The following is a 24113-nucleotide window of genomic DNA, read 5'->3' as shown; positions in this document are numbered from 1 at the left end:
TGAGGTTTGCCTGTATGTACGTCTGTGCTCCATGTGTTTGACTGGTGCCCTCAGAGGCCAGAAGAAGGCATCGGCTCCCCTGAGACCGAAGTCGGGTGGTTGTGAGTTGGGAATCCATCCTGGGTCCTCTGGAAGAGCAGCACATCCTCTACCTCTGATCCATCTTCCCTCACAGTACAGATTTTAATAGAAATTTCTTTCTGTGGCATTGAAGGTGATGAAATGCTTTCTTGTTGGTTGGCTCATGGCTCTGTGTAAATGTCCCTGGCCAATGTTTAATTTTGTGTTTTTAACAGCATCCCAGGCTGGCCTTAATCTCCCCATTGTGGCTGGGTGATGACTAGGAATATTACAGGCATGTACTACCACATCCACAGGGATACAAGGGACCAAACCCAGGGCCTCAGGCAATCCAGGCAACTTATTCTGCCAACTGAGCTACAACCCCAGTCCCTGATACCAGATTTCCTACTTTTCCCCTTCCTCCTCCCCAACCCTTTTGTTCCTACGGTGATAGGGGTGATAGCGAGCAAGGACTTTGGAACTTTTTCCGAGTCACTGTGCCAGCTAGTTTTCTGTCAACACAGCACAAGCTAAGTCACTGGAATGCAGGGAACCTCAAGTGCTCAGTAAGATCAGGCTGTAGGCCAGCAAGCCTGGAGTGCATTTTCTTAATTAGTGATTGATGGTGGAGGGCCCAGCCCCATTGCGGTGGGGCCTCCCCTGGCCCTGGTGGTCTGAGTCCTATACGAAAGCAGGCTGAGTCAGCCACAAGAAGCATGGTAAGCAACACTCCTTCCATGGCCTTTGTGTATCAGCTCCTGCCGCCAGGTTCCTGCCCTGTTTGAAATTCCTGTCCTGGCTTCCCTCAGTGAACAAACAGTGCTGTGGGAACATGAGCCAAGGAATGACCCTTTCTTCCTCAAGTTGCTTCTGTCACGGTGTTCCACCATAGCAGTAACCACCCTGACTCAGCCAGCCAAGAACGTGTTCCTTGGCTAGTGGCTCTTAGCCAATGCTCACCCAGGAAGCTTGCTGGAATGTAGATTTCCATCCGGAATGTGGTCTGAAGATCTAGAGTTTGGAGCTGCTCCTCAGGAGCTACGGTGTGAGACCCTGGCTGGCTTACGGGGGCTCCTGTGCAACCCCACAACTCAGCAAGCTACCTGGCATCAATTGACACGGACTGCCACTTTCTCTGATGAGCACAGCTTGCTAGAATGTTTTTTTAAACGTGAAGTTGGCGAGCCAGTTTATTAACCTACTGAGCCAGTCATCTGTGTTGATGGCTTATCCTGTCTCTGGCTCAAAAGTGGGGCAAGTAATTTGCTTAACAATTCAGAATGCCTGTGTCCATCTGGTTCAGGTTCCTGTGTTAGGGTTTTTATCGCTACTGATGAAACCCTGTGACCAAAAAGCAAGTTGGGAAGGAAAGGCTTATATCGGCTTCCACTCCACATCACAGTTCATCACTGAAGGAAGTCAGGACAGGAGCTAATGCCGAGGCCATGGAGGGGTGCAGCTTACTGACTTGCTTCTCATGGCCTGCTCAGCTTGTTTTTCTATAGAAGCCAGGACCAACAGCCCAGGGATGGCACCACCCACCAAGGGCTGAACCCTCCCCCATTGATCACTAATTGAGAAAACACTGTACAGCTGGATTTCTTGGAGGTATTTCCTCACCTGAGGCTCCTCCTCTCTGATGACGCTAGCTCATGTCAAGTTGACACAAGACAGTCAGCACAGTGGGTAAGTCACTGACTACCGTTCCCTCCAAGAGCAACACAGAAGCTCAGAACCTTCACCCACAGGGCTTTTTCTCTTTTAAGCTGTCTCCAGGTCTTGGTATGAATGGGAGCTCCTCCCATTGCCTGCATATCTGTCTTCCATGCTTCAAAGCTGCTGCTGTAGGGCAGCTTTCCTGATCAACTTGTTCCTCATGGAGAGAGAGCAAACAGTAGTGAGTCAGGAGGAGGAGTGGAGGTTAACTCACCTGAACAACACCTGCAAGTCGGGCTGTGCGAGAGCCTCAGAACATTCCCAAAGCGTCGGTGCCAGTGCCCGGGGTGCTGGCTTACTGGAGAAATTTTTAAATGATATTTTTTGTTGTTGTTTTTTTGAGAAAGGGTTTCTCTGTGTAACAGCCCCAGCTGTCCTAGAACTAGCCCTTGTAGACCAGGCTGGCCTAGAACTCACAGGGATCCCATCTACCCTCTGCCTCCCGAGTGCTGAGATTAAAGGCATATGCCACCCACCGCCCAACCAAAATACATTTAGCTTAGACAGGGACTAGAGTAAACCCATGTAGCATTGGAGACTAGTAGCAGAAACCTGCCCTGCTCCTGGAGCGGTTATGGGCCTGTATCACTGTGTGACGGCATGACATTGCCCCTGGAACAAGCTAGGTAAACTGCCTTTTCCAGATGTGATCCCTGCACTTAGGGTCATAGAATTCAACCCTTTACAGAGCAAGTGCTTCTGATCTTGCTCCAACCCAGCGGAGGAAGAGCAAACCCTGCTTGCCCTTTCTTAGTCTGACAGAGCAGGAGGAGTGTTGTTTCGTTCCCTCAACACAGAAGGTGCGCCCTGGCTTTCCTAGTTCCTCGTTCCCTCAACACAGAAGGTGCGCCCTGGCTTTCCTAGTTCCTCGTTCCCTCAACACAGGAGGTGCGCCCTGGCTTTCATAGTTCCTATTTCCTATTCACGCTGCTACTCCACAGACTCAACAAATCCGAGCCTGACAAGTGTAGAAGGAATTGAAAATACAGAAGAGGGACCAACGAGATGGCTCAGTGGGCAAAGGTGTTTGCTGTATGAAGTTAAACACCTGAGTTCATTTCCCAGAATCCAAGTAAAGGCAGAGAGAGAACTAGTCCGCAAACTTGTCTTCTAACCTCCACACACGCAATGTCCCCCGTTATGTGTCGGCTCGGTGGAAAGTACATGATCGATCCTCTTTTCGTCAGCCCCCTGAGGTGCTGGGATCACAGACCTGTGTCACAGGCCTGGCTTGAAGCTCATCCTTGATCTGTGTTTCCTTCCTAATATAATTTGTGCTTTTAGCTCTGACGTCCACCCCTTGGGTTTTGTGTCCTTTACTGTCCTCTCATTTCGCTCTGAGATGATGCACTTTGAAATGAGATGGTCATCTAGGATGGACCCTGCGGGAGTGACTTCAGAAATGAACCTGGGGGGACTGGCATAGCGCAGGATTTGTTTTGGTATTGGGGATGAAAACCAGAAACCAAACTCTAAACACTAAGCCTGGGCTCTTCGCCTGCCTGTTTTGGGATTTTAAGTCAAGATCTTGCAGTGTATTCCAGGCTGGTTTCAAACTCATGCCATAATCCCAGAAAGCTAATTCAGGATTGCTGTGAGTCCAAGGTTAACCTGGACTACCTAGTACATTTCAAGGTAACATGGGCTACAGAGTTAGACCCTCAAAATAAACAAAATAAACAAAAACTACACTGAGATTCTATCTCACTCATCAGATTGGCGTCAAGAAGAGAAAATAACACATGTTGGCAAGCATGTGGGGGGACAGGGACTCTTCACACTGTTGGTGGCAATGTAATTAGTCAAGCTTCTGTGGAGAGGAGTGGGGATGGCCTAGAGAGATGGCTTAGTGTGTAAGAGCACTGAACGCTGTTTCTAGAAGACCTGCTCTGGATTCTCAGCCCTCATATGGAGATCCCTTTTGTAACTCATTTCAGAGGAACTGGTGCCCTCTTCTGGTCTCCATGAGTACTGCATGGTGCACAGACAGCAGGAGAAATACCCACACACAGAAATAAAAATAAATCTCAAATTAACAAAAAAACAAAAGCAAAGCTGAAAATAGGACCCCCATACAATCTATCCATACCACTCTTAGGCACATACCTGAGTCGGGCCACTACAGAGACACCCACATTTATCTTACTTCCACAAACAGCTAATGAAAGGAACAAACCTGGTGTCCATCAGTGGATGAATACAGAAAATGTACATAAGCACCAAGGACCTTTACTAAACAGTAAAGGGTGCAGTTGTGTTGTCTGCAGAGCTGGAGATCATGTTAAGTGAAATAGGCCAACCTCACACCCATGCTTTCTGTGTGGAGTCCAGGAAAACAAAAGGGAATTAAAAGGGGGATGCTAAGTGCAAGGAAGTGGTGAAGGTCAAGGAGGGTAAGATTAACATAGGGCTGAATACATCAGTGTGTCCTGTATGTATGGAAACATGAATATGAAACCTCTGTATAGTTTATGCTAATCCAAAATGATCTGTATGAGTCCAGCTCAACAAAAATTCTTGTGTTGGGAGCAGGAAGAATTTTGAAAAATGTACTGCTGTTCCTCCCTGGCAGGGCTGAAGAACTTATGGTTCCTGCTAGCAGACTAGCAACATATACCACAACGACCATAGAGCTGTTGGCGGCCTTGGACTGGGAAGTCAGCAAGTCTTTTACTTGTACACCCTGGGGAAACTACTGTCAGACCACTCCATTACAATGCCTCCAAGCCTAGTCCTTTTCCCAGCACTGGGGATCCAACCCAGCACCTTGCAGATATATACTAACAGGCAAGTGTTCTACTGTCCTTTATCCCCAGAGCTCCTGGCCTTTCCTGTTAATTCTACCACCAGTGGTTTTGCACCACTTGCTTTGATTGAGAGGGTATCTAGAACAACCACCCGCATGGCTTGCTTTGATTGAGAGGGTATCTAGAACAACCACCCACATGGCTTGCTTTGATTGAGAGGGTATCTAGAACAACCACCCACATGGCTTGCTTTGATTGAGAGGGTATCTAGAAAGACTACCCGAATGGCTTGCTTTGATTGAGAGGGTATCTAGAACGACCACCCACATGGCTTGCTTTGAGAGGGTATCTAGAACGACCACCCACATGGCTTGCTTTGATTGAGAGGGTATCTAGAACGACCACCCGCATGGCATCTCACAGCTCCTGCACTTTTTAGAATGGTGTGTGGCACAGTAGGGAGCAAAGCTTCAGGCAGGTGATAAACCCCATTGAATTCTCATCCTTGTCTCACTGCTGTGGACATGGTGCTTGCAGGTTGCATGGTGGCTCCAAGTGATGTGTAAACACAGGGCAATAGCTCAGGACAGTAGCTACCGAGATGGTGTCTGCCTGTGGTTGTTCCAAACTCTGGCCGGGAAATAAAGAAACAAGTAGACCTGGTGACAACACATTTATTTCTGTGCCCTGCTGTGTGACTGGGAGGTGCTTTTTTTCACCTTCCCATAATTGATTAGGTCACAACAATGAAAATTCCAGAAGGTAAACTAGTGGTTTATTGTTGCTCATGAGCATAAGTAAACAGACATACGGTACCACATAAAGGAATCTTCAACATGTTAAACCTTTTGGCAGTATGAACCACTAGACTTTGGCAATAATAGCCTGGTTGGATTCCTATGCTAACGTGTGTGGCTATCTTCAGACACAGCGGTAAAAGGTGGATTTAGTGCTTGAGCTTCAGAAATCTAACTAGGGTTCTTAGGACATTGGGAAAAGCCAACATCACTCAAGCTTGCCTTAGTTTCTCGTCTGTGAAATTTAGCTTACTCAAAGTGAGAGCAGCCGGCGGCCACACTCCACCAGCAGGGGTCACTGTGGGTTTATAGCGTTTGTTGAAAATAACTTCCTGCAGATAGTAGGCTCTATGTTTAAGTAGTTTTAACTGAACGTCTTGTGCCCTAAAGAAACTCATGCAGATCTCAAGCCAAAGCATAGAACAGTAAATTTCCTGTTAGACTCAGTCACTTCCAAGCAGCTGTGTCAATTCCTGTGTTCCCTCTCAGGTCTTTTCTTCCTGCTTGCAAATCTCAGTGTCTACTTTCTGAGGGTTCGGTTTAAGAAAAAACCAGGTAGTCACCGCCAGAGGAGGATCTAGGACTGGGCTGACCGCCAAGGATGAGGTTTACATTAAATTAAAATGTTACACGGCTGGAAACTGAGGGGACATGAGTTCTCAGCTCCTACAAAGTATTATGGCTAAAGAAGCAGAGAACTCAGATGAGGAAGGCAGCTAAGGAAACTAACTCGGCACAGAGAAATGGTAGGATTAGTGCTGTCTTAGGAAGGCGCTCTCCCACTAGGAACGGGCAGCACACAGCATTTCTTTGGAGGTTAAAGTGCAGGCTATGAAATGGCATAGAAAACAGTGCAGGTGCCATCGTTTCTGTTCACGGCGCATAGCCTATTTCTTGTATGTCCACTGTCTCTAAAATCCCAGCCCCAGCTGCAAGTGACACCTTTTAGCTTACTTATTTAGGCATTAAACTGTTTTACCCACTCTTGGGCTACATAGAATAGTTTAACATTTCAACACATAGACTAGTAGCGCATACCTCTTGAAACTACTAAATTAAGGCAAGGCCCTGTGAAGTTCAGTACTCCAAAAACATGTTTTACAAAGAAAAAATAAAAAAAGTTGATTCTAAATCATTGGCTTTCCACCTGGGGTACCCCAATAGTCTTTACAACAGTAAGGTTACTGTTAATTGCCCCCATTACCGCCAGGCTCTCTACATCAGAAGGGAAGTCTGAAGAGCGTTGTAACCACGCTGGAATGAGTTGAGCAGTCACTGTGGGAGGTGAGCAGGGCTCTGCGGGACAGGGGCCAGCCCTCTTCACCTCCCGTCCATGCCTTGCCATGTCTGTATGCCTGTGTGTAGTGTGCACCATGGGTGAACTTATACATGGGAATGAGCCATTCACACAGAGGAACCACTTCTCGGTGGGGATACTTTCTGAAATGTGCTGTCAACTACCCACAGCATGTAAGCTTCTGCCAGGAAATGCAAGACGTCTCCCTCAGGAGGCGGGCTAAGTTTTCCCATGGCAAGTCAGTTTTAGCTATTAATAATGCGTGATTTGGAAATCGCTAAATGCTACTATGCTATCCCAAAGCACTGTAAGTGGAGAAGACAACCGCCCGATCTGTGCTAGCTACTCCGAGTAAAGCTCAAGACAAGCGAGCTGTAGTACTTTATTCTCATAGTTATGGATGCTCATGACGCAAGTGCAAATCTGATGGGCAGACCACAGGCATGTGCGGTAGACATGTCCTTGTCCCTTCTTACTGTGGATGCTCACTGTGAAAGCCAGGCACTCACATCAACTAATGGAAGACTGGTGATTACATTTAGGCTAGTTAGATGTAGTTTGAAAGAAACTTTTAATAGTTATTGAAGAACTAATTTGAGGCTTATTTCTTTGATGCATAAGATTATACTCTGAAAACCTGTACTTTGATGCTTACCAAAGTCTTCCTCTACCACAACAGCAGACTAAGAAAGTCAAGCTCTGAGTGCCCAATAGGCCTCCTCCAAGGCTACGGTGATATGGCTACGTCCTAGAATTCCAAAAGTGAGACCTGCTGAGAAAACAAGTTCTAGACAAGGACTGTTATGGATGACCTGGGCTGGCAAATCTTTTTAGGAAACTGTTTATTTTAAAATTACCTTCCCAACAAACCATGAGACACTTGGATGCCATGTTACGGATTCTCACTGAAACAGACTACATCGTAAACGGACCTTCAAAGCCAGACTTGAACAAAACCCAAGGGCAGGATCATGAGGGGACAATACTAAGAATGGGTAGGAAGTGCCACTCGAAAGTAACCTAAAGGATGCACAACACATCGTGTTGGACGGATGACACCCTCGTGCTTCCCTCCCACTGTGGGATTACCAAACCTTAGTTTTCCACAGGTGTCAACTTTCACCTGGAAAGGGATGGTTTTGACTATCTCACAGCTAAATTACTATAAATAACTGAAGCCCAAAGCAACAGACGGTTAAAAGAACAGAACTACATAATTTAGTACATTAAAATAAAATAGGACAGTGATTGTTGGATGTTTCAAAAATATACAATGGGGAAAGGAACCACTTTACACAATTTGGAGAGTGTGAAGGTGACCACTCAGAAGGTTGGACAGTGCAAGACACACTTTTCCAGTTACGAGCTCAAAACAGAGTGCAAAGAAATCTAAAGTTTCTGTCAGAGTTATCGCGGGAGCTCGAGTGGTATTCAAAGGCTCCGCTTGGCTCAGCCCTTAGATATGAAATGATCAAACTAATTTCACGGCACATTTTCAAGGAACTTTCCTTCAGTTGGGTCCCTGTTCGTCATGGTTGACCCAGGAGCACAGTGACGAGTCAGCCTCATGACTGCTTCCCAGAGGTCTGACGTCTACAGAAAGAGGCTTGGATTTGGGGTTCTGTCTTGGCCAGTGACCTGAACCCTACAGAGAAGAGACACATCAATGGACTCTACAGTCTCTTGTGCCTGCGAAACCGGAGGACAAATGGACTGCCAATTCTCCTCCTCCAGGCAAGCTGCTGCAGAGGAAGACAGTAAGTGAAGGCGCAGCTCTACAAGTGGTGCAGAGGTCAAGATGGACACCAGTGCAAGAGCTGACTGGGCAATGCATGCATGCATCCATGCAGATGTAGGCCATGGCCCCAAGGAGAACTGAAAGCATGTATCGAGTAACTGGAAACATCCCTTGCCAGTAGCTTATAAAAATATAGTCAGTACTGTAGAGCCCTTCTACAGCAACACTCTGCGGGCCTCCCTTACCCACCACTGCAACAGCACAGTATGAACTACTTCTCAGACATTCCAGACAAAGGTCACTTATAACAAACAAAAAGTCAACCTTTTTTTTTTTTTTAAAAAAAAAAAAAACAAGATAGTGTCCATTTAAAAAGTAGATTTTTTTCTTTCAAGTGAATAGGACATTTTATGTATTAAACTTAACTTTGAGTCTGTCAAGAATGGTTTGTTAAAATCCATATGTAATGTGCATATATGCTGAAACAGACAAACTTAACACATCATCCGCACAGGAAAACGTTAGCGCCCAAACATGACAGCATGGGTCTGGTTAGTACAGATCTATTGCAAAGTAAGAGGATCTCTGCATCAGCTCCACCAGAGAAGCGCAAGAAGGGATGCCAACCACAAGAGCCAAGTGTAAGTTGTGTTCTGATCGCCTGGAAGCCTAAGGGATACCATGTTGCTCCAGTATCCTGACAGGAAGAGCTGCTTAAACTTCCGGCCACAGACATCTTTCTCAGAGCTACAGCCACATTCCAATTTACTTCCTGTTCCGAAGTCGTTTGGATTTCCTAAGAGAGTCTATGGCTTCTGCCGCCTTCCTTCGTTTCCGAGGAGAGTCCTCCCCCTGCCCAGAACCTGAGGATGTTCCCACTGCACTTTCCATGACCTCTCGAAGCTTCCGCTCCAGCTCCGCCAACCGTGCGTTCTGTTCACCTATGATCTGGGTCTGCTCTAGCAGTTTCTGGTCTTGGTCTTGAAGCTGTTTCTGCTGTTCTTGCACTTTGGTGCGGAGCTCAGAAATGTCACGCCTGAGGACAGTCACGCCAGCACCATTGGTTTTAACCTGCTGCTGGAGCTTGGTGACCTCCTGTCTCGAAGGGTTCTGCTTGGAGAAGAGCTGCATTGTTGTCAGGGCTGCAGATGGTCCGGGAACTGTGGAGAAAGCATCTGAAGGGTTAATATTTCATGTTTTCTACTGGGAACACTTCAGCTTACTTTAGGTTTTTGGGTTTATTATAATAAAAATTCATTTTAAGTCAGTAGTTGTGGTCTCATGCAAAGAATTAGCCATGAAATGGATCTGGAGAGTACAATTTAAGCAAAACAAACAAAAACAAAAAACAAACCCAAATCAAAACAAAAAACTGAGACACATGTCAAGGGGAGCTGCTGTGCTGTGGTGTACAGCCAAGTTCCCAGCACTTGAGAGGCCAACATAGGCTATACAGAGTCGGTTGCCAGCTTGGGGTACAGATACACAGTGAGACCCTGTCTGCAAAAGCAAAAAACCAAAAAGATACCTGGAGGAGAGCCCATGAGTCTTCCAGACACATCTGATCCTGGTAATTTCCTCTTCAGAATTGGAACAATCTTCTCATCAAAGTACTCCATGGCCATGGAGGAGATATCCCGTAGCTCCTGTAGCACTTCATGGGCTCGCTGAGGGGCTCTGGTAGAATTGACGTATCTCAGTACACGATAAATCTCATCAATCACCTACAAGAAAGAATCTTGTGAGCACTTTATAAAGTTGTAAAAAAGAGATGAGCTGAACAGTAGAGGGGGGATGACAGTTGCTGTGAAGACTCAGAGCTCGGCATGCGTATTCACGGTGCAGGCTCTGGACTTACTACAGCACTTTACGCCTAGACTTAGCAAGCATCCTTACTGCATCAGGACACTGTGTTAAAGCCAGAATCAGAACAGACTACACCCCACCCTAAGGGAAATCGGAGCAACCAGGGAGACACACGAGTATACACCATACAACAAGAGCCACACGCACTGCTAAAGAAATTAGGATTAAATGCAGGCATTACAGTTCTGCGTGGAGTAGTGGCAGGGAAGGGTCTTCCAAGTCTACACTCAAACCTGATTCTATCCCCAAGCCCCAAGAACTCAGACCGACTCCTCTTTCTCTTGTGCGCTGCTACCATATGCTCTACCCCTTAAAGCTTTGTTTTTCTAAAAGTTGGCACAGCGTGGAATAAGTTACCAGGCCACACTTTCTCATCATTACCAAAGGGCAGCAATATGTCCCTTTCTATTCTAATTGCAACGGGAAAACTGAAGGCATAGCATCAATGAAGAAGAAACAAGTGCTTACTGCACTGGTTTCCAACCCTCTCCTCTCCTACTTGAACAGTTTCTGAACATCCTTAGCCAAGCATGCTCTGAGCTTTACTCCCTGCCAGGGCATTGTTCACACACACGTGGCTTCAATACAGACCTGAAAATAGTGATTCACATCTTTGAAGACCACAGCTCAAATATTGTCTGTTGCAATGGACTGTATCTCATAAGAACCGGGGCTATAAGCCAGACCATTATGCCACCAGAGTCTCAAACCCCCTTGAATACCATTCTCCTCTCGCTGCGTTCACTCCAGCTCTGGGTCAGTCCTGTAATCTGCCTTCTCTTTCTGACTCAGAACAAACACACAGTGTTTACTAGTTAAAAGGAAACAGAATCTAGCCTAATAGTACCTGGACAAAGCCTAGCCCTTTATGTTTTCTTGATTCAAGTTCAAGGTGATGATCCCTGATCAGTCTAGAATGACTTGTACAGTAAGTATTGGCAAAATTAAACTGTTAGGAGGAATGGTCCTTTGTAGTGGCCAGTTCTGTGGGCAAGGACTGACTTAAGAATGAATGAGCTGAGGCAGAGTCAGGCAGACTGAATGGGAGTAAGATATACTGTGCTGAGCTCAATGGGCAATAAGGTGATTCGTGTCCGAGGCAGCTGAGTCAAGGTCAGGAGGACAGGAGGCAAACTGCAGATGCGGGCACATTCCACAGAGACAGACAGCACAGAGGGGCTGGGTCCAGAGAGAGAGAGTCAAAGACACAACCAAGAACCAATGGCTAGTGCTATATTTTTCTGCCATTACTATTCCATACAGAACTCATGTAGAAGAAAATTAACGTTTTAGCCGGGCGGTGGTGGCGCACGCCTTTAATCCCAGCACTCGGGAGGCAGAGGCAGGCGGATCTCTGTGAGTTCAAGGCCAGCCTGGTCTACAAGAGCTAGTTCCAGGACAGGCACCAAAAACTACAGAGAAACCCCATCTCAAACAACCAAAAAAAAAAAAAAATTAACTTTTTCCAATAACTTGTTCAACTGCCATGCTGGAAATCCAGCATCGAGTAAACTGAAATGGCACGCTCCATCAGACAGACCACAGTGACTCCCTGCACAGATACAGTGAGACACGGGCTCACTCAGAGAACGGGGCAGCCGCATGAGGGCATGGAAATAGCAACAGGCAAACTTTCAGCAAATAGGGGAAGGCAGAGAAGACAGAAGGTTGAACAAAAACAACAGTCAGGAGTGGTGGCCAAGCCTGCAACCACAGTGCTCAGGAGGCTAAGGCAGGAAGACCACAAGTTCAGGGCCAGCCTAGGTTACCTCGTGAGATCCTATTTCAAAAGCATATATGAATGAACGAGTACAACAAAACAAGGGAAAATGAATGCAGCTGAGGCAGATGGATGGCATACAAGGATAGGTGACAAGATGGCAGTTAACTAACATGTGTGATATTGTATCCGAGGCGTTTACTCTAGGGTATGTTTTTAAAAACAATCATTAGCTAAGCATTAGCCTAAGCCTTAATCCCAGCATGCAGGAGGCAGAGTCAGGTGGATCTCTGTGAGGCTGAGGTCAGCCTGGTCTATAGAGTGAGTTCTAGGACAGCTAGGGCTACATAGAGAAACCGTCTCAGTGCACATCTGCTCATTTCTCCTTAACTGGCTAAGTCTGGTGGGGCACACCTGTGACCCCGGCACTCACAGGCTGAAGCAAGTGAACACAATTGTAGGTCAATCCGGCTACCCTATCTCAAAACCAACAAGCAACAAAAAACAGAGTACAACAAAACAAATACTTCTTCCGGAAGGGAGCAGAGACGGTGGACCTCAAGGACTATCTAATGGCTGTCTGTATGCCTTTCAGCAATACACCACATACCAAACCCTAGGTAGGCCTGAAGCAATAAACTACATCTTCAAGAATATTTCTGCATTTAAGAAGTTTGGCATAGTCCCCACATGAACCATATCACATTTCGACACAAAACTCCACTGCACGAGCACACGTTCAAACTGTAAAGTAATGACACCGGTCATCCGCAACTTCAGGCTTCTGTGGGCAAGAGTTTCTCTTTTCAAGTCTACTGGTGAGCTTCCCCTGGAGTCCGTCCACCGCCTCCATCCTGTTCTGCCTGTCATTTCTTTACATCAACCTCATCCTTCCCACTTTCTTAATTTTTAAAAAATGCCTTCTGTAATCAAAATGGTTCTGAGTATTTCTTGTATGGCATGTGTTTGTCTCAATCCCTTTTCTTATTTCACTTAGAACAATAGTTTCTATTTTTAATCCTTACAGGAGTTCCTCAATTGTTTATCCTGTTTCACTGTTACCTTTCCGTCTAGTGAGTCTTTGTTGTTTGCTTCTACTTAAGACTACAGCACATAAGAAGCAAACCCGAACTTCCTAGTTATCCAAGTAGAGGACCTGTACAGCTGCCTGTATTCCATTTCCGGTCTCTGCAGGCACTTACCCCACATACACCTTTGTTTTTTAAAAGACCGTTTCTTCAATTAAAGGCTTACATCTTTAATTTGGACTAGTCACAGTAAAATAAATAATCCCAAGTAATCTTATGTTTCAGAGCATTTTGTAAGAAATCTAATTAAAAAGAAACCACAGTGTTTCAGATACTAGATAAACCTGCATTGTCACCCCTCATCATAACTGACCTGTGATAATCAAGAAACTGAAGACTGCCTGGTGGGGTGGTCCACATCTTTAGTTCCAGCATTTTGGAGGCAGAGACAAACACATCTTTGTGAGTACAAGGCCAGCCAGGATTACAGAGTAAGACCCTGTCCCAAGAAAGGAAGAAAAAAAGAAAGAAACAAACAAACAAGAAAGAAAGAAGAAAAGAAATAAGAAAGAGAGAGAGGGAGAGGGAGGGAGGGCGGAAGAAAAAGAAAGAAAAAATTATACCCAATTATTTTAATTATTTAATATTAATTATTTGAGTATGGTTGTGCACATCTTTAATCCAAGTGCTCAGGAGGCAGAGGCAGGCGGATCTCTGTTCAAGGCTTCAAGGCTGACTTGTTGCACATAGCAAGTTCTAGGACCTTAGAAACAACAAAGGAGAGAGGGAGGGAAGGAAGGAGAGAGGAAGAGAAGGAGAGAGAGGGGGAAAGGGTGGAGGGAGGGAGGGAAGGAGAGAGGAAGAGAAGGAGAGAGGGGGGAAAAGGGTGGAGGGAGGGAGGGAGGGAGGGAGGGAGAGAAGGAGGGAAGCAGGGAGGGAGAGTGATGAAGGAGGGTCATCTATGTGTTACTTTTATTGGTTAATAAAGAAACTGCCTTGGCCCTTTAATAGGACAGAAAATTAGGTAGGTGGAGTAGACAGAACAGAATTGTGGGAGAAAGAAAGCAGAGTCAGGCAGACGCCTCAGGCAGTCGCCATGCTTCTTCCCAAGACGGAAGGTGGCTAGAATCTTCCCGGTAAGCGACCATTTTATGGTGGTACACAGATTATTAGAAATGGGTTAATCAAGATGTAAAAATTAACCAGTAAGAGGCTAAAACTAACGGGCCAGGCAGTGTTTAAATAAATACAGTTTCCATGTAATTATTTTGGGTAAAGCTAGCCAGATGGCGGGAAGCAGCCCTCTGCCGTTCCATCTACAGATTGGCGCCCAACGTGATGGACTAAATCCACTTAATTTCTGAGAGGGCTTTTAAAAAAAAAGGGAGAGAGAGTTTAACACATCTTTTTGCTGTTTACTAGGGCGTGCTGTAGAGAGATTTCCTGATTCAACAATAGTGACAGAAAAAGAGCTGCTCCAGCCATTTTAAAATGCGGCTTCCTAGGCCCTGCCCCCAGTGCAAACTCCGGCTATGGAACATTTCTGGGCCCACTAGGGGTTGGGAACAAAGTAGCTGAGACCATGCCTGTGGCTCAGCTCTTCCTGCCTGGGTAGGCCGCGGGATCAGGTCTACTAGAAAGTGGCGGTTTTAAAATACCAGTTTCTGGGCTGTGCCGCCACCACGATCTGTCTGGCTCCTCCGGGAGACAGAGCCTTTAAATGGAGCATTTGGAGTAAAGTGCTATGATTTGTTTGATGGCAACTAGACTCACTGTATGCCTAAAAGGGGGTCATTACATGCTATGGCTCAGAGGCACAAGCAGCTCCGCCATGTTAGCTGAGGCACAAACGGAGAGGCTCCGCCATGCCGAACTATGCTGGTCTGGGGGTGGGTGGGGATTATGGTAATTACCATAATAACAGCACAGTTAAGATTTAGACTGGGCAGGAAACAGGCGATACCGTATTACCTCTACATGGCACAACTTAACAAAACAGGATGCTGAGAAGAAAGCAGTGAGGCAGACGCCTCAGGCAGTCACCATGACTCTCCTCTCCGAGACAGACACAGGTTAGGATCTTCCCAGTAAGCTACCACCTTGTGGTGCTACACACATTAATACAAATGAGTTAAGCAAGATGTGAGAATTAGCCAATAAGAGGCTAAAACTAATGGGCCAGGCAGTGTTTAAATGAATACAGTTTCCATGTAATTATTCTGGGGCTAAGCTAGCCATACAGGAGCCGGGCGGGAAGGCAGCCCGCTGCTCCTTCTATAGGAAAGGGAGGGAGGGAGAGAGAGGTATAGGGAGAGAGAGGGAGGGAGAGAGAGAGGGAAAGAGGGGGAGAGAGAGAAAGAGAGAAAACCACTAGGAAAGTATTACTGTGACATAATGAAATCTGAATATAAACTGTCAAGGATAAATAAAAGTATTTTATTAATGCTTAATTTCCTGGTATTCTACCTGCATTGTGGCTATGGAAGAAAGACTGCCCTAGTTCTTAGGAAACATAGAACATATCTAAGAACCAAGGATTACTAATATCTTTAACATATTTTCAAATGGTTCAACAAAGAGTACATATTAAAGAGAAAATTACCTACAATTGCTGAATCTGGACAATACTATTGGGCCCCTATTTTCCTTCCTAGAACATGAATAAGAAACCAATTACACCCAGTGTGTACATTTTAGGTCTGTTTGGACATTTGGTCAGTTTCCTGGCCCTGTACAACCATTCATACTGTGAAAACCCTCTCTCTGAGGGCCACTGAGTTTCAACAGAACACAGCGGTTATCAGGACTCCAAATAATGGCTAGGAGCCGCGCCTACCCACACCACTCTTCCTTGCTGCATCGTCAGAAGACCAGCTGCCCACCATTCACCCAGGCTGAGAGAGGAGTGCACTGTGAGAGCGGTGGGGGGCGGCCAGCTACAGCCCCGTCGGTCTGTGTGTGAACATATATTGTTTTTTACTCCACGCTCTCCAGTTGTCACTCAGAACTGGAACCAGAAAACAGAGCCAAAATGATGACTCTCTAGTTTCCACTGAAAAAACACATGCTGATCCTTCCTCTAGAAGGAAAAGTCTCAATATTGTGATGTTTGGCAACCTAATTTAAATCACACTTTTGTTTTTCTCACTTACTTAAGCAACTTAATAAATTACTGACTATACACCTCAATGTCAGTGAAAGGGATATAGTATAATAAACTAAAGGAATGTAATCTTGGGGACAAGAAACCATACACTAAATCAAGTTTACAACTAATAGGAAACTTAGCTATTGATGTGTCTAGAGTGGCCCTGCCTTTTAGGTGTCACTTAAGTCTGTTAAGAGGTGAGGAAGGGGTCTCATTAGGGGAATATCCTTGTTAAATTAGCTTTGGGGGGTGGGCACTTGGGTCGGGGTTTCAGGGTTTCTCTGTATAGCCTTGGCTGTCCTGGAAATTGCTTGGTAGACTAGGCTGGCCACTAGCTCAGAGGTCCACCTGCCTCTGCCTCCTGAGTGCTGGGATAAAGGTGTATGTTACCACCACCTGGCTTAAGTTAGCTATTTTAATTAAGAAACATAAAGTAACAGCAACATATATATTTTTAAAGATTTATCTATTTATTTAATGTATGAGTGCTCTATCTGCATGTATGACTTTACGCCAGAAGAGGGCATCAGATCACACTATAGATGTTTGTGAGCCACCACGTGGTTGCTGGGAATTGAACTCAGGACCTCTGGAAGGGCATTCATTGCTCCTAACTACTGAGCTGTGCTTCTAGCCCACAGCAACATAGTTTTAAAAAATAACAATTATTGAGTATAATGCTGTTGTTTCAGGCAAAACATAACACAAATTCTAATTGGTCTTAATAAAAACTCAAGTTAGCTATCAGGGGTGAAAGCTGAAGGATCGGAGAAGCAGAGCAACACTTAGAGAGTTCCTGTCTCTACCAATGCTCAGACCAAAGGGACAATTCTGTCTCTAGGAATCCTGACTGAATCTCTTTCAGAAACCTCAGACTCATCCACTCCCCTGCCTATCATTCCTCTCTCCACCCAGCCATATCAATCCTGTCTCCACCTCCCTAGTGCTAGGGTTAAAGAATGTGATCCCAAGAGCTGAAATCACCTTTGTGTGAGCTCTTGTTTCTCTTTTAGACAGAATCAATCTCGTGAAGCCCAGGGTGGCCTTGAACTCAGAGATCTGTTTGCCTTTGTCTCCTGAGTGCTGGGAATAAAGGTGTGTGCCACCACTGCCTGAACTCTATGGCTGACTAGTGGCTTAGCTCTGCATGCTGATCTTCAGGCAAGCTTTATTTGTTAGATTACAAACAAAATATCACCACAACATAAGCTATTAAAGAAGGTAATTTTAAGAAACAAACAAAAATCCAAGTATGATAAACCATTGATCTAAATAAAAACAAAAATTATAATTTTTGGTTGTTTTCAGTCAAGTACTCTTTTGCTGGAGAAAAAAAAAAAAAAAAAAAAACCCGTGGCAATGGATTCACAGTGAAGACGGCTGTAAGGATGCAGTAGGTGTGACACCATGCTGGAGTCAGCTCTGCAACTAGAATCCCTGGGCCTCAGCTTTCTTGCCCATGAGACAGGACAGGAATGTCTGTCCCACCTCCCACACACGGCTGTGAGGAGCACAAGTGAGGGAGCGCATAGGAAAGGTCCTCTGACAACCAGCACGCGCTTCATGAATGCCCAGTGTGGTAACGACAAGAAAGGGAGAGGAGGACTCCATCTTCCCAGATGAGCTCTCGGGTGAGCTCTACTGTGGGCAAATGAAGGCCCGATCTAGGAGCTGCCTAGCAATGCTGAGAAACCTGAAGGTGGGGCCACTGTAGCCCATTGGTTTGGTACTAGAATTTAAACTGAAAAGCTAACAAGCAGTTCCGGAAGAATAGAACTCAATGGTCTTCACTAGTTACTCAGGCAGTACAAATCTATGCTTCAGGCTTGTGAACCCAAACCAAGAATGGCTACAATGTCTGTAAAGGTCAGACAAAAAGCACTCATTTCTGCAGGCCCTCAATCCAGTCACAAACCCCTCTCTGTTAGAACAACTGGCTGTACTTTCTCTGACAGCAGGAAACTGGAAGCTATGTCTCTATTGCTCCTATCATTAAAAATGAGATGCACAATGAAAATTGTCTATTGGAGAGGGCAAGTCATGCAGGCTCAAAGGACTTTTCTGCAGCACACAAAGAGTTAAGGGCTGTACATAGATAAAAATCTGGTATAAAAATCTGAACCCGAGGCTGGAGAGCTGACTCAGTGGTTAAGAGCACTAGCTGCTCTCCCAGAGGTCCCAGGTTCAACTCTGAATACCCACATGGCAGCTCACAACTACCTGTAACTCCAGCTCTAGGGGATCTGACACTCTCACACAGACATATATGCAGGAAAACACCAATCCACATACAATACAAATAAATAAAAATCAAAAAACCTGAGCCCAGTTTTTAGTTAGTCATGCTCTTACATTATCTTATAAAAGCATTTGTAGGTCATATGGAGAAGTAAGATACAACAAGGAAGACTTGAAATCAAAGTATAAGCCATTAAACCAGATGTTACTGCAAACTGAGAATGGAAATAGTATCTACATACACTATAGCCACTATAAATTGTTTCTGGAAATAATTTCATTAGGTATTAAGAAGTTCCTACGACTAAAAGGACACTTTTGCCAAGGTCTATCAAGAAGCAAAATGATCTTTAAATCCATTTCCAATGCTTCTATATCTCACTTGAATTGACACTTTATTCAACAAGTAGGATGTTTCCACAAGTGTTAGCTCATGCAGTGCGGCTGGGGAAGGGAATTTACTTAATAACTGTCCAAGTCCCATACTTAGTGTGGTAAGGAGGACGGACTCCTTAACCCTGGAATATTCCCACACAACAAATACTACTCTGGTTAAATATATGCTCATCATTACCAAACATTTCTCAGACAAAACCAAACCCAGCAAACCCTCCATCCTACCTTTCCCCAAACTCTAACAATCTTGAAAGTAGCACAATCTGTATTTTGTTCATTGTGGCATTTCTGGTATTTTGACCATAAAGGTCAAAATGTTTTCTTAACTATGAACCCCCGCCAAGCCTCTCATTTCCAGTGTGCATTTTACAATTAGACTTTTAAATGTCAACATCACGCGAATGATACATTTTATAACTGTACAGAAAAGCTAAGTATAGCCACTAATAAAAACTCATTCAGAGAAGTAATATTTCTGACACCACAAAGGGTATGCGGCACTGGTTACCTTTCCTGGTATGAAGCAACAGAGGTTGGAGTCCACATACTTCATGAAAGTCATATTTAACAGTGACAGCCTTGTTTCCACGGCAGCAAGGATATCTGCATGACGAGCTAAGGAATGGTTTCTCCTTTCTGACTCTCTCCTGAAATAACAATAAGTCAATGGCACCCATTAAAGCAGTAGTGTAGAATACAATGTTAGCCAAACAAAATATCTTTTTTTTTTTTTTTGGTTTTTCGAGACAGGGTTTCTCTGCAGCTTTTTTAGAGCCTGTCCTGGACCTAGCTCTTGTAGACCAGGCTGGCCTCGAACTCACAGAGATCCGCCTGCCTCTGCCTCCCCAGTGCTGGGATTAAAGGCGTGCGCCACCACCGCCCGGCCAAACAAAATATCTTAATCAAACAGACGAACATGCTAATTTAGACATTTGTAACTGGGTCATAACTGTAATGCTCATATATCTTTAACAAGAACTACTGCTAACAAAATAACTGTTTCTTAAAAAAAATACACAGCTGGCAGTGTAGCACAGTGGTAGACCACTTGCCCAGTACTTGTGAGGTCCTGACCTTGATCCCAAAACCTCTCTCTATTTCAATCTTTTCTAACAGTTTTACTCAGAAGTAACTCACACATAAAATTCAGTATTTCTTTATTTAGAAGGCAGTTGGGCACACACTGTACCAATGCCACAACCTATTTCATATGTAGTTTAATCAGAGTAGATTCTGTGTATTTAAGAGTGGCATCACCATTACCATTATCTAAATTTGGCACATCATCACCATAAAAAGAAAACTTGCAGCCATCTGCCAATCTCATCTACCTTCTCTTTTTATGATCTCCTTACCCTGAACTCTGGAATAAACGGGACTGTGATGGGCAGCCCTTTGTGCATCCATTTCTATAGTCACCGTTCACCGATGCTCTAACACTGACCTTTTAATTGCTGAATAACACCCCTTTATACTTAGGTATCATTCTTTTACACATCTGGGTTGTTTCTACATTTCGATTATAAATAAAGATCCTAAGGATATCTGTGTACAAGTATGTATTTTTGTTGTGCTGGGAACTATGTATGGTGGTTTGAAAGAAAACGACCCCCAAAGGGAGTGGTGCTATTAGGAGGTGTGCTTTAAGGTTTCCTCAGAACTCAAGGTACTCCCAGTGAGCAGACTACTTCCTGTCGCCTGCAAGATGTAGGACTCTCAGCTACTTCTCCAGCACCATGTCTGCCTGCATGCTACCATGCCCTGGCATGACGATAATGGATTGAACTTCTGAAACTGTAAGCACCCCAATGAAATGTTTTCCTTTATAAGAACTGCTGTGGTCATGGTGTCTCTTCAGTAGAAGACAACAGCAATAGAAACCCTAAGACAGGACCTTGTACAAGGTAGTCAAGTGCTCCACTGAGCTATAATCTTCAAGCTTTTGTATGGACACACATTTTAATTTCTCTTGAACACACATTTGGGGCAAGCTACTTTATTGTAATGTGTCTGTTTAACTTAATTTGGTTCATTTTGTTTTTTACAAAAGGATTTAATCTTATGTGTATGGATATTTGGCTGCATGTATTTATGTATACCATGTGGGTGCTTGTTACCCACAGAAGTCAGAAGTTGTTGAATCACCAGAAACTGGAGTTACAGAAAGTTGTGAGCTGTCATGTGGGTGCTGGGAACTGAACCTGAACAAATGCTCTGAACTGCTGAGCCGTCTCTCTAGGCTTCAGCTTGTCTTGAGACAGGTCTTGTCACACAGCTCAAGCTGCCTTCAAACTTGCTCTGTAGCTAAGGCAGGCCTCCAGCTTGTGACTCTCCTGCCCCAGTTTCTTGGGTTCTGAAATTAGAGGCATGTACTATACTATCTAGCTGGTGAAGCCACTCTTGCTTCTAACATTATGTGCTCTAGGGGTTCAAGAGCAAGTGCAGTTACCTAGAGTCCTTTGCTAGACTGTGGTAGTGGCCAGCTTTATACGCACAAGTTTTTGCTTTAGCCCCAATTTTTTAAACGTGTGTGTGTGGCAGAACAACCTGTGGAAGTCAGTGTGAGTTCTAGAACCAGCTCATCAGTGCCCTTACTTGTGAGTAACCTTGCTGACCCCTAGGTCCCAATTTATATTATTATTGAGACAGGTCTCTCTTTGTAGTCCTGCTGTCCCAGAGCTTCCTATGTAGACCAAGCTGGCCTTGAACTCAAAGATCCTTCAGCCTCTGCCTCCCAAGTGCTGAGACTGAAAGCATGTATCATATCACCTCGCCTGATCCAATTTTTAAAAAACATCATTCTTTCTCCAGCTGAACTTTCTTGGCATCCTTACTGAAAATCAAATTTAAGTATACAAGGGTTATTTTCCAGACTCTCTATTTTATTTCATTGATCTATGTGTCTATAATTATACTTGTACCATACTGTTTTGATTACTATAGCTTAGTACTAAGTTTTAAAATCAGGAGGTAGCCGGGCGGTGGTGGCGCACGCCTTTAATCCCAGCACTCGGGAGGCAGAGTCAGGCGGATCTCTGTGAGTTCGAGGCCATCCTGGTCTACAAGAGCTAGTTCCACGACAGGCTCTAAAAAAGCTGCAGAGAAACCCTGTCTCGAAAAACCAAAAAAAAAAAAAAAAAAAAAAAAAAAAAAAAAAAAAATCAGGAGGTATTAGCCTTCCAACACTGTTACTCAAAATTGTGTTAGTTAATCTGGGTCTCTTATATTTTCCATAAGAATTTTAAGATTAGCTGTCCAAATTCTAAAAAATATGCATGTATAGAGCTGAGTCTTGGTCAAGACTGTGTGTGCATGTATAAAATACGTGTGTATGTATATATATAATGTATGTATGTATGCATGCATGCATGTATGTATGTACGTATGTATAGACAGACCTGAGAAACAGTGTCACGTTAAAAACAGAACCTTCCAGGCCGCAAACATACATGCTCTTCTATTTCTTTATGTATTTTTTCTTTCCCCTAATCTCTTTTCTTTTGTGTTTTTGAGACCCATGTAAACCAGGCTAGCCTCAAGTCTGCTAATGAACCTAAAGCTGGCCTTGAATTCCTGATCCTCTTGCTTCCACTGCCCAAGTGCTAGGATTATAGATGTGCACCATCACACCTGACTCAATTTTTCTTTGTTGTTTTGAGACAAAGTCTCCCTACAGAGCCCTGGTTGTCTTGAAACTCACTGTGTAGACCAGGCTGGCCTCAAACTCACAGAAGTCTACCTGCCTCGGACTCTCAGGGACTGGGGTAAGAGCACTTTCCACTGCCCAGCCTGTGACTCTTCATTATTTTGGTTCTCTGCAAGAACAAGTGAGTTATCTCTCCAGCCCTCTTCTTCTTTTTCCTTGTTTTTTTCGAGGCAGGGTTTCTCTGGGTAGCCCTTGCTATCCTGGAACTTGCTCTGGAGACCAGGTTGGCCTCAAACTCAGAGATCCACTGGCCTCTCCTCACAAGTGCTGGGATAGAGGCATGCCCCACCACTGCCTGGCCCAATTATTTATTTCTTACCGAGCAAACCCGTGGTACCCCCCGACACTAACTAGAACGTACCTTGGCAGTTGTGCTTTAACTTGCTTCTGACATAGATTGTGGTACCTCTCCACTTTCAGAAATCCCTGATTCAACATTCTCTGACAGACCAAGTCCATTCTTTTACAAACCTATAGGCAGAGGGGAGATAGAATTTAAAAGATAAAACCAGTAACCAAAGCATTAATATGAACTTGGATGGGATGACTGAGGTGGGAAGTTCTCTGTACTGGTACAGTCCCCAAAGTGCTGTCTAACCCAACTTACTGCCACTGTCATCAGTGCCATGGAATCATTATGGCCTCTCACTAAGAAATTAATGTTTGGGCAAAGAACTACCACTTACTTAGGTGTGAAGAATATCCTGTCTGCAGTATGGAAGATCAGTAAAATGATACACCTGGAAGCTTTTAATAGTTTCAAACACTCCCTTTTATCAAAGAAAGTGTAAATTCAAATTTTAGTCTAATCTCAGAAATATAAGCAGAGTGAGAATTTTTATTTCTTCTAGTGATTTGGGTCATGATGTCCAAAGCTTTCAGATGAGATGCTGTTATGTTCTCCAAAGCATCTCAATGTACATCACAAAGGCAACCACTTCTGGGTGCTGAAGAAACGGAGACTGTCACTACACAAGCAGTGTGCTATCTGAGAGTCTGAGACCTGATCGTGGCTGTGGACGGTATGTAGCTCAGAGACAGCTGAGACAATCACAGCAGTGAGATTAAATCACACAGGCCAATTCCTTTGGAAAACTCTAAACTGTTGCAAAAAATTGTTAGGTCACCTTAAAATGAACCTGAAGCCTCTTCTATAGATTTAATTTCCTTATTTCTGAGAGACCTTAGAATCTTTCTTATCTTTTAATATTTTAAATCCGGCACATAAAACTTAGTGGTTTTAGTCTCCCCTCCCCCCGAAAATTTTATAATGGTTTGATCTTCAACCTAAAGGTTACTTCTCACTGTACAGGCTAGATGCTGGAAAGCACAGCCACTGAAGCGAGTACCTACCAGGGTCATGCTGTTTTCTATCTGCCCTGCTCCATCACAGCATCTATGCACAAATACCTGCTATGTACTTGTCAAGATGAAGTGCCTGAGTTTATTTCTCCTGGGAACACAGGAAGACAAAAATTCCTGTACACTGAGCTGAATTTCATGAAGACTTTCATGTTTTAATATTGAATCACAGCGTGCCACATGGAACACATTAGTGAAAAGTTATTTTCTTTTTTTTTTTTCTTCACATGAAAAGATTTTTATTAGAGGAAAGGGGACATAAAAGAGGGAAGAGGGGGAGACCGGCCCCTG

The 24113-nt window shown here is 44.4% G+C and overlaps 1 protein-coding gene across 1 annotated transcript in view; it reads right to left on the bottom strand.

Moving 5' to 3' along the window:
* Window positions 1-8702: 8702 nt before the first annotated feature.
* Fbxo28 (F-box protein 28) overlaps window positions 8703-24113 on the bottom strand; it is a 28048-nt gene continuing 12637 nt past the window's right edge. The window contains exons 2-5 of the mRNA XM_038349503.2: window positions 22822-22931; window positions 19263-19401; window positions 9887-10082; window positions 8703-9518 (exon numbers count right to left, since the gene is read on the bottom strand). Of these exons, the coding sequence (XP_038205431.1) occupies window positions 9124-9518; window positions 9887-10082; window positions 19263-19401; window positions 22822-22931 (840 nt within the window). The 3' untranslated portion in view covers window positions 8703-9123. The remainder of the gene's footprint in view (window positions 9519-9886; window positions 10083-19262; window positions 19402-22821; window positions 22932-24113) is intronic.

Source organism: Arvicola amphibius, chromosome 12 (genome assembly GCF_903992535.2).
Source record: "Arvicola amphibius chromosome 12, mArvAmp1.2, whole genome shotgun sequence".
In the NCBI taxonomy this organism is placed as follows: Eukaryota; Metazoa; Chordata; class Mammalia; order Rodentia; family Cricetidae; genus Arvicola; species Arvicola amphibius.
Note: the sequence above shows the minus strand (reverse complement) of the source record. Positions and strands in the feature narration are given on the sequence as shown.